Source organism: Protomyctophum bolini (genome assembly GCF_963924005.1).
Source record: "Protomyctophum bolini genome assembly, chromosome: 17".
Taxonomy (NCBI): domain Eukaryota; kingdom Metazoa; phylum Chordata; class Actinopteri; order Myctophiformes; family Myctophidae; genus Protomyctophum; species Protomyctophum bolini.
Genome location: NC_137878.1, coordinates 30,850,401 through 30,866,061, shown reverse-complemented (window position 1 = coordinate 30,866,061; position 15,661 = coordinate 30,850,401). Strand labels below are relative to the sequence as shown.

General features: G+C 45.4%; 1 protein-coding gene across 1 annotated transcript in view; it reads right to left on the bottom strand.

Moving 5' to 3' along the window:
• The window catches only part of ext1b (exostosin glycosyltransferase 1b), a 143,086-nt gene that overhangs the window by 18,583 nt on the left and 108,842 nt on the right, over positions 1 to 15,661 (bottom strand). The window contains exons 5-7 of the mRNA XM_080787717.1: positions 14,208 to 14,343; positions 11,096 to 11,214; positions 5,632 to 5,727 (exon numbers count right to left, since the gene is read on the bottom strand). Of these exons, the coding sequence (XP_080643843.1) occupies positions 5,632 to 5,727; positions 11,096 to 11,214; positions 14,208 to 14,343 (351 nt within the window). The remainder of the gene's footprint in view (positions 1 to 5,631; positions 5,728 to 11,095; positions 11,215 to 14,207; positions 14,344 to 15,661) is intronic.

The window sequence follows — 15,661 nt, the reverse complement described above, 5'->3', positions numbered from 1 at the left end:
TTTGCAAGTAGAAATTTATCCGGGTGTTACAGGGTGAACTGTATAAAATGAATCGCATGACGGTGTCGCATGCCAAAAATATAAGAACTGCAAACTCACAATGCGTCACATCACAATGCACTGTGAGCTTTATTGGAGGAGCTTAGGGAGAGATAAGGGTGATTTCGTCTAAAAGATGTAGCCCAGGGCATGCTCTAATGATTTAGCTAGGGCGCCCGAGCCGGCGACCTTCAGAGTCGCCACCACCATTAATAAACTATGGCAAAACTTTCATTATGCTTTAAGTAGCATGTAACATGTCAAACTAGGGGGTTTTCATGATTCTGAATCCATTCCAAGCATTAGTTTTGCACAAAAAACACTCCTTGGAATAAATTCGGCCATAGCCATTTCATTTTGTGATGCCATATTTAGCTGAAGGAGTATTTTTTGTGCAAAACAAATGCTTGGAATCATAATCATGAAACCCCGTAGCATAATGAAATGTAGATTTTTTTGCATTATATAGATTGTTAATGGTGTCCATATGGATTTGGCCGCTCTGGCGCCCCCGAAGGTCGCCGGCTCGGGCGCCCTAGCTATATCATTAAAGCATGCCCTGGGCCACATCTGTGCAAAATTTGGCGCTTTTAGACGAATTAGACGCAAAATATCCCTATGCTCCTCCACTACTTTTAGAACAGCTATTTTCTCGACACAGGGAGAAATATAAATCAGACTTCATTGCAAGTCCTGACAGCGTTGTGAAAGCGTTGTGAAAGCTGATGTCAGGGGTCAGGGGTCAAGTGCGATCTAATTTTCCCCTCTCCACAAACCCTCCAAAGGCAACAATGGCTGTGAAGCATCATGTTTTGACTGCTCGTCATATTCTGACAGACTGTAAGAGCAGAGTTGAGTTGACTAGCTGACAGTTTGTGTTTAGAGAAGGGCCGCCGGTGAGCATGCCTGCTTGATAGAGACAGAGGCAGAGGCAGAGGCAGAGACAGAGAGAGAGAGAGAGAGAGAGAGAGAGAGAGAGAGAGAGAGAGAGAGAGAGAGAGAGAGAGAGATGCCAGGGAGAAAGAGACTGAGAGACCGAAAGAAACGGAGAAGAGAGACAGAGACAGATTGAGAGGAAGAGACAAACAAATATGTGGAGCAAGACTGGCAGAGAGAGAGATATAGAGAAAGGGGAGATAGAGAGGGGTGGAGGAGAAACTCCAGGGGACCTTGTGTCATCGCTGTGGTAATCTCCAACACGATAAAAAATGTAAATCCTTCTTCCTTTCCTTTCCATCCCCTCCTGTTTTTGCATTTTCCACTGACGTGATAGGAAAGAGATACACAGAGAGAGAGAGAGAGAGAATGTGCAGGGAGCATAAGAGGACACCGCACATGGATGGAGGGAGAAAGCAAATGAGAGAGACAGAGGAAGGATAAGAGAAAGCGAGGTCAAGGAAGAGGCTAAGCACAGTGAGAGAGAGAGATAGAGAGAGAGTGGGAGGCTGGTGTTTTCAGCCCAGATGGTTTGTAACATTAGCATCGCGACACGCTAGCCTGGGGGAGCTTGGCACACTCCAGGAATGTGAGCTCTTACCGGAGGAATCCATCTGCCTCTAGCGCTTCTCGTCCTCTCTAAGAGAGAGGTAGAGCAGGGAGGGAGGGAGGGAGGGAGGGGGGGAGACAATACAAAGAGGGAGAGATAAATATTTAAGGGATAGCCGAGAGTGTGAGAATGACGGAAAAGAAGGAGGGGAGCGGGTGGCAAAACAATGGCACTGGGAGAAAGGGCGAAAGTTGATAGAGAAAGTTCCAGTGACAACACACGTGATAGAATGACAGAGAGAGAGAGAGAGAGAGAGAGAGAGAGAGAGAGAGAGAGAGAGAGAGAGAGAGAGAGAGAGAGAGATATACATAATGAGTGTGAAGGACCACCGATCGTGTAGGTCATATTAAAACACGTGCTCACATGGCTTCAATGAACAGCCATAACACAGCTTGTCACCAGTCACCACCATGACAGAGAGAGAGAGAGAGAGAGAGAGAGAGAGAGAGCAAGAGTTAATATGAGAGGAGAGACAGACAGACACACTCAAGGGGCTGATGGTTAAGTGACAGGAAAAAGCCTACTGTACACACACACACACACACACACACACACACACACAGCGAGAGAAAGATGCAGTGTGAGAATGAGGGCGGGCAGGAGAGTGTGGGGGCGAGAGAGAGACAGAGAGAGTAAAAGAGAGAGAACAGAAAAGGATACAGGTGAGAAAGAGAGCAGCTAACAGGAGAAGGATGAAGAGATTTCTGCCTCTCTCTCTCTCTCTGCGGGGCTGACGAACACAGCCTGGCTCTCGCCGCGGTAAACAACCACCCTGCCGCTAGCACAACAAACCACAGGCTGCCTGGCACATGGTGCCCCCCCCAAACGCATGTACGCACGCCACGCAAGCACGCACGCAAACACACACAGATCACTAATACACATGCACGCGCCACAAGCCCACAACCACCACACGTCATACCCCTGATACTATACGACGGCTTTGCCCGCTGTCACTGACACGCGAAGACGACCCCTCCCCACGGTGACGGACTGACAGCATGGGGGAAAGACAGTGTAAAACATAACAATCACCCGGGGTTATGATGAGGGGGGAGAGGTGGACAAAAGCATCCGCCCACTCTGGGAATGAGTGACAGTTATGGGAAAGCCACTTTGGGTTGATGGGCAGGTTGGAGTTAACCCATTTAAGACCAGAGGCAGAAAAAAATTAAATAAAATAAAACAATGGACGCGTTCGGAAATACCGCACCGGAGCGCACCGATCGTGCCCATAGTCTTCTAAATCCTATAACAGTTTTCTGATAAATCTATGTTTCTACAGTATATCAGTGGTGCTCACACTATTTCATGTCAAGAAATGCTTGTAGATCTGCTATTTTTCAACAGCTAAAGTTTAAAATAATGGTTCATGTGGTCAAGCGCTAAAGCGACACCAGGTGCGTTCCAGGTCGTAATGGATTAAGTGGGAGGCGTGAGGAAAATCACACACTCCTCCCGACTCTGACCTTGACCACGACGATGGAATAATACCGTTCAAAGCAGAAGCTGGTAATGTTTGAGGGGCGCCAGCCCCTCCTATATACAGCTTTTTGTCCTAACTCGTGTCACATTTGAAAGGAAAATATACATCATATGTGACTGAGCAAATCGGCTTTTGTGCTAAAACAAACATTAAATGCCATTGACAATGAAAGGAGAATTTAAGTCATAATATGTGTCTGAGCAAACCTTGTGTCATGTTACAGTACGTCATGATGATGTACGATGATAAGAGTGATTTTTTTACATTCCAGCTGATAATATATCCAGAGCCTCCGCCCAAAACGGAGGCCTCTTTGTCAGCGATTGATCTTTGACCTTTAGAGCGGAGGTCACACAAAAGGTCAAAATGAACATTCATTGGTTCCTGTTTAAGTGTTGTGTAAAACACTCAATAAGGCCGTCAGTGGCGGAAGGTACATTTACTCAAGTACCGAAGTACAGTTTTGAGGTATTTCTACTTTACTTGAGTATGTAACTTTAGTTACTAGTTACTTTGTAGATTTTGATTATTACATTACTATTAACATACATTAACCACACAGCTCATATACATTTCGGACATCTGAAAATAGCCGATCTACAAGCTCACAATGCGTCACATCACATCGCGACGCATTGTGAGCTTGTAGATAGGCTATTTTCAAAATATTTGTATACATTTGAAAACGTGAAATGAGACATTCTGCATAATGACCGTTTTCTATACTTTAGTACATTTTGAATTCCGGCCTTTTACTTGTAACAGAGTATTTTTACATTGCAGTATTGATACTTTTACTTAATAACTAACACATTTTTCCACCACTGGTCCACAGTGACACACTGTGTATCATGTCTGTTGGGCTGTGGGACCGATCTCACCTGACAGCAACTTACCAAACGCAACCGTCTGTTAAAGGCATTGTGAATAAGGATGACAATCACAATAATATGAGCATAAATTATGCAGTATATCTTCACCTTGAGGTACATTGAAGGTGAGTGTGTGTGTGTGTGTGTGTGTGCGTGTGTGTGTGTGTGTGTGTGTGTGTGCGCGCGTGTGCGTGCGTGTGTGTGTGTGTGTGTGTGCGCGCGTGTGCGTGCGTGTGTGTGGCGACGCTTCCTGTACCTGATCTGTATCCTGAAGCACTTATAGTTTTCCAAGTTTGCGCATCATCTGCACATATTGTTTGTGTTCAATCATTTCTTGTTAGATGTTGAGTGTGTGTGTGTGTGTGTGTAACCCTAACACACACAGTAATTGACACCCTCAAAAATCAAAGGGAGTGAAAGAGCAGTGAGACGAGTTAATTAGATCGTCTAAATTAGGAATGGATAATGCCATCATTCTAATCCTATAAGCTGTCTGCAGCACATTTCAATTATGAAACATTTTCTAATTATGTTTATACACATTACGTATTCACACTGCAGTACATTATAAACTTCAATTGATTTCCCCGGGAGGATTATTTGCTATAATTTCATTTATATTTAGTTAAAGCCGTATTCGTGCATTCATTCACTGAACACTGGTTCAAAGTGTGTATATACAGTATAAGTATATACTGTATATATTGTATTGAGTGGTAGCCTATAGGGTGGGATATTGTGAGAATTGCAGAATCAAACTCAAATCAAATCCAGGATACAATGAAACTAGGTTTCATAACTCAGATAGGCAATTTGCAAAGGCAACAAAAAAAAATAACATCTCAGAGGAAGAACAATGTTCTTGAATTCAAACTGAAATGTTCTTAAGCTCAAAGAATGTCCACACTGTTACTTGACATTTCTCAGTCCGTTTCCATCCTTGGGTCCAGCTCTGTCTCTCTCTATGTACCGTTTGTTTGCTCTCCCATGTAGTCTCTCAGTTCTGCCTCAATTAGGTGCCTCACACACATACACCTGTGTGTGTGCTCAGGCACCCTGGGAGTTGTAGTTGTTGTCCCAGTAGCTATTTTGTGTATGGAAATATAGTACCCATTTACCACCTGTCCCCTCGTGATGCCACAATATACATTATGTATAAGCATGTATATATGCATAGTACATGTGCTTTAATCATACTTGCATTGAGTTCACCTTGGAAGATTGATTAAAACCAAAGTAATTATCCTTTAATGTCAGCTGTCTCTCACTCTCAGACCAAAACAAAGCATTACAACAATATATATATATATATATATATATATATATCTCAATTTGTTTTAATACCACGATTTTCGTATACCATGTTTTTCACCCAGTGCCAGTTGTCTAGTGTAATTATGGGTGCTATACACTCCCTCTGTTAACCTGGGGAGAGCAACGGACTGAACTCATGCTTTCTTCCATGCACGAGGAGTCCAAGCCACTTCTTTTCACCTGACAGGGGGGAGTTTCCCTCGGTTGGATGTCGCGCGTGGAAGGAACACGTTATTCCAACCAGTTCCTTGCCTCTAGTTTAGACTAGAGACCAGGATTACTGCATGTGTTTTGTGAGGGTACCTACCTAGGGGGACACGGGGAGAACATGCCGTGTGTGTGTGTGTGTGTGTGTGTGTGTGTATGTCTCTCACCTTGTTCTCTCCCTCGATGACTATGACGGGCACTGAGGTGGCAGGCCAGCGGTGCTTGGCAGGTAGAGGCTTATCACTGTTCCACAGGACAATGATCTAACAGGTGAGAGAGAGAGAGAGCGCGTTACAAACAAACCCAGCTTTCTAAAAAACCTGTTTCTATGTCAGTGGTTCTCAAACCTTTTCATGTAAAGATTTGAGTTAAAAACATTTGCTGTGAAAGAATATTATGTATATACTATAAGACTTGTGCCACATTTTCCGGGTGCTTCAAACACCACTGAGTAACTTCCATTCCACTTCCAAATTAATAGCTGGGGTGGCGGGGTTGTCTGCTCTCTAGTTTATATATAATGAAAGAAAAAGGGTTATGGTTTAGGGAAAGAGATTTTAGATGGACAGAAACAAACCTAGACAGACAGATACTACAGACAAACAGACAGACAGAAATAGACATAGAACACTTTTGCACAGCCATTAGAATGTCAACACACGTTCCGTCCATTATGACTAACATTCAATTCACTTTAATGTGACACTTTGGGGCCCCAAAGCTAGCAATCGAGGCTGATAGAATGAAGTGCTGGAGGGCGACCGAGACAACAACCTGTCCTCTTGTCTAGCATTATGTTACAGGAGCATGCATTACAGGAGATGACATTATGGGAGGGCTTGTGCTCCATAGATCATTTGTTGCAGAACAGGTACTTCAGCCAAACAGCACGATGGTTCATGGATTCCATTGGAACTGATGTTTGTCAGACCATTCAGTTCACATTGTATTGTATTGTATTGTGTTAACATATTACATATCAGGTATCGACCTCGCATAGCCACATTTCAACTTTTTTAATGTGTTTTTTGTAAATTAATGCCTCACTTCGTCATACTACAGTGTCACACAAAAGTCGCAAAAGTAGCATGAGCTTGTAGATCTGCTATTTCTTTGCTACTTTTGAATTTGACGCCTGAAAAGTCATTTTTGGACATTATGGCAATTTGACTAGTGAGATCAGGTATTAGCACAGAGCACAGATTAACAATTTGGGTGCGATAGAGTGCCAAACAGATGCGGGAGATTTTACTCTGAAACGATCAAATCCCCATCTTTCATTTCCCCCCAAAACCGGGAGGTGAACTGTTCCTTTACTACATCGCCGTGGTAAAACCGAGATGCATGATGAAGTCAGACATGAGAACACAAACATCCACGCTATGATCAATCTGCGCAGAGGCAGCGTAGATTCAGAGTAAAAAAGGACGTTTGTCGGCCCGTAGACCAGGAAGTGAATGGCTGCGCGCAGCAAAACAGGTCCGAGAGCGGCTGAGCAAGGCGTTGCTTAGCAACGGCCGGTGTCAAAAAAATGATTTTAGTGATCCCGTTTTATATTGATAAAAAAGACCGTTAAGACGTGTCCACAAATCCCAGGCACCCGCGGTTTTATTTGAGAAGACGTGTGTGGACGTCCTATAAGCATCATGTGTTAATGTTAATTGTAGCCAGGCTACATGTTTCACGTGGACGACTTCCACTTGGCCAATCACAATGGCAACCGATGCAACGCAGCAAATCAGATCATTGTTTTACATGGACAGCCGATACACTGCAACCAATCAGATAATGTTTTGCATGTGGAAGTGGTGATGTGCGGCCGAATGGGGGTCATGTTGTACACGACTGACATGCTGCCCTGGGCCTTCTAGGCTAACGGGCGTGTAATTACACCTGCGAGGGTCAAAAACCTCACAGTCATCTAGTCCACTCAGACAGTCGACCTCATGAATGTTTAACGAGGGACGCAAACCAAACCGGCAATTGCCTTTTGCGCAAGCGAGACACTTTTGCGCGCGCGCGCACACACACACACACACACACACACACACACACACATCCATTCTGTGGTTGTTCAATGGTTTCTCCAAATAACAGAGAGAAGAGGCTGAATGTCAGTCATAATTGCTCCCCCCCCCCCCCCCACACACACACACCACACGTGCACTTTAGAACTGACATGTGAAGCCATTCTTGAAGGCTTCTATTGCCGTTTGATTACAGGGGCAGATGGTGTCACTGTCAGGGTACCAGTCTTCTGGGGGCACTGATGGCTGTGTGTGTGTGTGTGTGTGTGTGTGTGTGTGTGTGTGTGTGTTTTTTCGAGTGCGCGCCTGTATATGTGCTATGGTGTTGTTCGTGACTGAGAATGTCAGTGGGAGAAGGAAGCGATTCTCTCAGATCTTTGCATGTTTCAAGCACATGCGGTCGCACACACACACACACACACACACACACACACACACACACACACACACACACACACACACACACACACACACACACACACACACACACACACACACACACACACACACACACACACACACACACACACACACACACACACACACACACACACACACACACACACACACACACACACACACACACACACACACACACACACACACACACACACACAGCAGGAGGTCTCCCCGCCCGCCCGCCATGTTGGAATGCACCGGAGAAGGCTCAAAAGCTTTCTCGCTCCCCGTTCTCTCTCCTCCGCCCTCGACATGGCTCCATTCTCTCCCTCTCTCTCTCTATCTCTCTCTCTCTCTCTCTCTCTCGATCCATTCATTTATTTATATCCCTTTCCTCTCGGTGCTCCCCTCCAGCAGCACCACAGCAGCCCCTGCCCTGCAACACGAAGCCTTTGTAGGCTGAGAGACCGAGCTAAACCCCCCATTGAGCACCTGCTTGACGAGAGAGCGATAGGACTATAGGGCGGAAACTGTCAATTCTTAGCCGTTACTATATAGCGTTTCTATCACCCCACCCCAAAAAAAAAATCAAACAGATTATAAAATTTCAATTCAATCAACTAGAAGAAAAAACAATATCTTCCCCCCCAACAAAGAATCACAGTACTTCCGGGAACATGGCCATCGTCTTGGTTTAGTGTAACTTGATAAGTCTGATTGAGATTTGTTCGATTTGAGATTTGTTCGATTTGAGATTTTGTTCGATTTGAGATTTGTTCGATTTGAATTTGTGAGATTTGTGAGATTTGTCACAAACATTACCGCAGTGAGATTTGTTCGATTTGTCGATTTGAGATTTGAACTTGTGAGATTTGTTCGATTTGTCACACACGTTACCGCAGTGAGATTTGTTCGATTTGTCGATGCTAAACGAGGTGTGGTGAGTCACGGGCGTGTGCACGAAACGAGCACGCGCGCAACAAATTCACGGGACCGCACTCACGTAAATACGCTCGCGTTGTCGCACCGCGACTGCTCCGCACAAAAACGCAGGTCTCATTGGAAATGAACTATAGGTGCGTTAAATTGCTTCACGTCTGAAAGGCCCTTAACACTGTTCATGCCCCGGAATGTTTCTAAATAAAGGCACTAGAGTGCCCAGCAGATCAGGCAGATTTTACTCCACCCCGCCTTCCATTTCCCCCCAAAACCGGGAGGTATAATGTTTCATTACTAACTCACGCAAATAAGCCTGATCTCTCTTTAGAAGCATTAATATTCCAAACGAGATGCTTGGTTAAGTCAGACATTAAGACAGAACATCGGCGTTCTGATCAAAACCATGGACAGCACCGTAGATTCAGAGATACTAGCAAGATTTGTCGGCCCTTAAACTGTTTGAATGGTTGCGTGCATGCGCAAAACATGTCCGGGAGAAGGCATTGACTAGCAACGGGAGCCGTCAAAAAATTTATTCTAGCGATCCGGTTTTATACCATTAAAAAGGACCTAAAGACGTCTCCACGCGCCCTGGGTGTAATTAAAAAGACGTCTGGAGATGTTTTGGACAACATATGTTAATATAATTGATTAAATTGATTAACAGTTGAGAGTTGGATAATCTGTTGCAACCCGAGAGTAGCCTTGTGTTGCGATAGTAATATACTGTACCGCTGCGCTGCGCTGAATCTGCCTCGGGGCATATGCATATGCAATAGGGGCGGATGAGGTCTGGCTGTGCCAGGCTATACCCTGAGAGGTCACTCTCTGCAAGAGGTCTCAAACACCGCTATGGGTCAATGTTTTCGGGAAAGATGTTTTTTTTGTTTAGTTTCTTTGTTTCAAATGTGAAACTGTATGTGTGGTGAACGTATCAGGCAAGTAAACATGAACGTGGCACAACAATGCAGGGTCAATTTGTCAAACACACACAGACACACACTGATGCCATGTGTGCCTGTGAGTCTATGGACAACTCACATGTGGCCGGACATCTGTGCAAACCTCATTCATCTGTGCACACATATACAACATCTGTACTGGGCGAGCGCGAGCGCACACACACGCACCCCCCCCCCCCCCCACACACACACACACACAAACACACATACACACCCACCCACCCCCACCAGGGAGAAAATTCCATTTCATTTCCAGAGCTGCTGGTGAGAAGTGAGCAATGCAGTGGAATCAATACATGCTGCTTCCAGCTGTGTTGAGAGTGGTTTGGCTGCCATGGAGGCTCTAATGTAATGCACAGGAGTTAACACACTCTGAGGAGGAAGAGGATGATGATGACTGTTCTGCAGTTATACCAGCAGTATGAGAATGGCACTATACAAAGACACTCCATACTGTAATGTGCTGTGGATTCGTGAGAAAAGACCAAAGGAGAACGACAAGCTAAAGCATGTAGCAAACACAGAGGCCAACGTACACTGTACATGCCTTTGGGTACAGCGTCGGACACACCCTGAGAAATGGCCAGCGGTAAAGGATGTTGATTATTGCCGTCTTATTGAAGTGAGTCAGGGAAATAAGGATTGGTGTGCGGACTGTTTTTGAGGGGCCTTAGCCCCTCCTATATCACAACGCATGTCACATTTGCCATTGACAATGGAAGGAGAATTTACGTCATACATGTGTCTGAACAAATGGGCTTTTTGTGTCAACACAAACATTAAATTCCATTGCCAATGAAAGGATAATTTACGTCATATCCGTCGTGTCCTTGCAAATCGCCTTTTTCTTTTTTTAAAGATATTTTTGGGGCTTTTTCTGCCTTTATTGATGGGTTGAAACTGAAGTACTGTAGACTGATGGGAAATGGGGAGACAGATGGGAGGATGACACGCGAGGATGACCCCCTAAGGCCGTCGGGATCGGGAGTCGAACCCGCGGCACGCCGCCAGGCTGGCTTAGCAGCCTAGGTGCCCAGCTAACCGCCCGGGCCCAAATCGGCTTTTTTAAACACAGTGCAACTGTTTTAATTCATTCAATCATTATGCGACAAAGGTGTTGAGAGTGGGACGTCTAGGTCTGAATGTTGTCTACTGTAGCACCTTTTGATCTACATTTGTACAGTACACCGTCTATTACAAATGGATAGATTATCACTGTGGATTTGACTGTGCATTCACACACAAAGAGACACACACACACACACACACACACACACACACACACACACACACACACCCTTTACCTGTGCACAATACTGTGACTTGGCGACTGCCACCAGCAGCTTGAGTATGGGTTGAGACTGGGACACCAGAGGGGAGACGGCGTGGATGACTGCAGTGAACTTGGGGTACGGTTTGATGCCTGCAACAACAACAACAGCACAGTGTCAGTTTCAGTGTACAGATATGAAACCGCTGTATATTGTTCCGGCATCACAATGTACACACGTGCAATAGTGACATCACAATGGATAGCTATGAGGCAAACTGGGTCACTCAATTACATTTGACTAAAACGGAAAATGAAAAATAAAAAAAGGTTGGCATTTTTCATGACTATGCTGGAAGTAAAGCAGTGCAGAGTGTGGAACTTCTGCTTTAGTTCACGCTCTAAAAATCACCCTAATCATTTTCTAGAGTGATACATTATCACTCTAGAAAGTGATAATGTACCCTCAGGGGTAGAGTGGCCTGAATGGGAACCGCAAGGTTGCCAGTTCGAACCCGGGTTCCCCCAGAGTTAGTGCCGAAGTGTCCTTGAGCAAGACACTGAAACCCTAATTACTCCTGATGTGCTGGTTGGTGCCTTGCATGGCCATCGGTGTGTGAATGTGTGTGTGAATGGGTGAATGTAAATCGCCTTGGATAAAGGCACTATATAAATGCACCATTTACTTCCAAATCGAGATATTGAAGTTTAGATAATATGGAGATCTACATACAGTATATTGTATCTGGTGAAATGATTTAAGTAACTTCAGATTACTTTTTAATTTCTACCCAATATCGTTTTTGGTATTACGTAATGGCCTTGGAAGTAGTTAAGGAGGCTGCCTTGTTGGTTGAAAAGTCGCTGCTTTGATTTGCAGTGCAGTCGGCAAGCGAGGATACATAAACCGGAATATTTGTGTGAGAGAGATTCTCAGTGTGTTGCAAACGTCAACTAAAATGAAACTACGGTTGTAGTGTACAAATACAATACAGCGTAGCAGCTGGAGGCAGTAAGTACAGCTGTAACCACAACAAAATAATGATAGATGCATACATGTAGGCTACTAGGCTGAGAGCCTCGGAAAAACTTGAATGCCAGGCCAGAATAATAAAGAACAGAAGGGACAGATCATCAGTTATCAAGGTAATTTGACAGTCTGTGGAATTTTGTCAGGCACAAACTGCATCAATAATGCAATGAGCTGACAATTACAGTAGCGAAACTTCACATAAAATCGAACTTGATGGTTAGCAAAGAGTAATAGAGGCCGAAACAATATATGAGCAGGAAATGAGATTGATTGTCTCATGAAGGACATTTAAGTTTTTCTCATTTAAATCTCGTCTAATCCGGGCCAACGGAGCATGGCGGAGAAAAGTTGCATTACTTAACAGTCTCCTCTTTATCATTGAGCTACTTTCACAGTGAGGAAGGAAAATCGCATTAAGAGTTTCAAAATGTGATGATTCATCATTCTAACTTACTCAGTGTGTGAATATTAAGGAGAGAAGTATTTCAAGGCAGTGGTACATTGAAAAGATATGCAGAAACTGTATGCTAGCTCCGTGGCCACCCTGCCTCCCAGCTTGACACACACATCAATGGTTGGATTTTTACCACCGAAAAGGTGGCCACCTCTTCACCTAAAACTGGACTACGAAGTACGAACAGGCCTTAAGTCTCTGTGACACACCGTACACGATACTAGCGTCAGCGCCTCGTGCTAAGGAATTCAGGACACAGGCTACGGTCTGACCTTATGGGCCACATATATCGGGAACTGAAGATTCCCAATCTGTTCTTTAACCCATTTTGACCTGAGATCAGACAGTTTTCAGAAAAAGCTATGTTTCTATGTCAGTCGTTCTTCGATTATTCAAAAATAGCAGAGCTACATGCTCATAGCGCGCCACTCGGTTGCGCGCTATGAGCTTGTAGATCTGCTACTATGAGCTTGTAGAGCCTTGCGGTCTTGTTTCCATTTAGGCCCTATGCAATCAATTCAGACATGACATAGAAATGATGCTGTAGTAGTAGCTGGTATAGCGCCGATACGTCAACGATCTCTGTCATCTAGAAACCCTGGGCTGTGCTTTGACTCATTGATTATGGCCACAGAAACAGGCCATTACACCATTGATCCAGCTGTCTGTAGATAATAACAGCACCAATCAAACAGCTGTTTTACTGAGCAACAAAAACTAATTTGTGTGTGCATGTGTTTGTGTACTGTATACTTCATTGTACGAGAGAGAACGTAAATAGACGATCTAAAAGCTCACGCAGCTAACGCATCGCATGCTATTCCCTGATTTGTTTGTTTGACTTTTACCCATGATGACATGGCCAAAATAGGGATGCCAGGTTTAAAGTGGTGAATTGTGTGTGTGTGTGTGTGTGTGTGTGTGTGTGTGTGTGTGTGTGTGTGTGTGTGTGTGTGTGTGTGTGTGTGTGCGCGTTCGTGTGTGTGCGCGTTTCTCTTTTTTTATTACAGGCTCTTTCAGAACAACCTGATCTGAAGTGTCATCATGAGACCGATTCTCTGTCCTTTATTTTTCTCGTTAGCCTCGCGATGACAATTCATACGTCTCTTAAAAGACCTCTCCACATTTAATTGCAACCTCTCTGAAAAACAAACAAACCTCGCAGCAGGGCAATCCATGATTGTCACCGTCTGCACTCATCCGTTTTCATATCCGGCTCTCCACCTCGGACGGTGTGTGTGTGTGCGCGTGTGTGTGTGTCTACGTGCATGTGTCTACGTGCATGTGTGTTTGTTTGCGTTATACTGTGTATCTGCATAAATGAGTGTTATACAAGAATATGCACTTATTGACGCCGCTTACATCAATAAGTACCCTCATGGAACCATTCTTACACACATTGAAACAACACTTACTGTGTAGCTGGCTCCTGCAGGATGAGAGTGGAGGGAAGTGTGTGTGTGTGTGTGTGTGTGTGTGTGAGAGTGAGTGTGTTGGGGGGGAGAACTGGCCCCACAGGAGTCAGCTCTGTTACAGCAGCAGCAGAGCTGACTCCAGATGCAGGTCTTCACAACTTTGTCAAGTTCACCATCAAGTGCGTGCGTGCGTGCGTGCGTGCGTGCGTGCGTGCGTGCGTGCGTGCGTGCGTGCGGTACTGACCCAGTGTGGCGTAGTAAAAGGGAAAGTCTCCCAGGTAACCGGAGTATTGCGGCAGAGCTAAGAGTCCTCCGGGGTGGCTGTTCCACATCAGACTGCTCCTCGACGCACCATGCTCCAAAACCCGGTCCTGGATGATCTGCACACAGTGGAGTGGATCGGGATCACAACAGGTCACAACAGGTCCAATACACACTTTAACTGTGAGTCCCGTCCCCCCCCAAAGAAAATCTATTTTCATTAAGGTACAGAACAGTAATACAAACGCATGCATCAGGTTGTCGAGTTAAATCTTAGAAAACTCTGTGTCTGCGGATTTCTGCACATTGGGAGAAAACAACGAAAGCACGCCTGCGGGCGCCAGATGGAAGTCAGAGCGTATAACGGAACTTCTAAGATGTGAGCCTGGTATAGCACCTCAGTAACTGTTATTGATCGCGTCGAGAGTGAATCACTGCAGCACAAAAGTTGAGTCAGGAGGAGTGCCGGAAGGAATCCAGTTTATTGCATATATTTCCACTACACACACACAAACACAAACGATCGAGTCTTTAAGTTTAAACCATCCAAGCAGGTGCCAGCAGGCACCCAGAAAGACAGAAAGAAAGACAGAAGGAAGGCGAGGCCCTATCCCTCTCGGTGGCTTGCTCAAACGTCGGCGCCACAGCCACCCAAACAGATCCAGACAGCTCAGAGACACAAAGTCATCGGCTGGATCTAAGCACCAGTCACTCAGGTCTGCTGTGTGATGCTTCCTGAGCCCAAATAGAGCAGTCAGTCAAACGGGGGCCGGGGCACACTGGAAGGAACAGCCACTATTTCCCCCCGGCTGTGACTCGGGAGGTGGAAGCGATTGGCCTCCGTGCTGAACAGAGCAGGCAGGAGAGAAAGAGATATTGCTGCCGTGCCCTTGAGCCAGGCTAAATTGCTTCAGTAAAACAGACACAACGGGTCTGCGGCCATGTTTTATAGCCGCTATTGGATCGGGGAGGTGAGGCGAGGTGGTGTGGTGTGAGGGGTGACTTGGCCGTTGGCTTGGTAACACAAAGGAGGGGAAGAGAGAGTGTGCCTCTATGCGTGTGTGTGTGTGTGTGTGTGTGTAGTGTGTGTGGAGTGTGTGTGGGGGTGGTATGCATGCGAGAGCCGCAAAATCCTGAGTGTCAATTTACCTTTGAGAGTAAAGTTGACACTCTCAGAGCTTAATTGCCACTCAGGATTTTGCAGTGTGTGCGTGCGAGTGTGTGTGCGTGCGCGTGTGTCTGTGAGAAAGAGTGTGCAGTCAGGTGATTTGCAGCAGTGGGCGTTGGGGTGAGGTGGAGAGTGGCGGAGAGACGGGGTGCTAGCTCGCAGCTAATAATATAGCTGGAGGCTCCGACTGTAATAATATTGACAAAGCCACATAAAAATGTATCACTGGGAGGTGGAGATATTCTGGGAGGGAGGGAGGGAGGGACAGA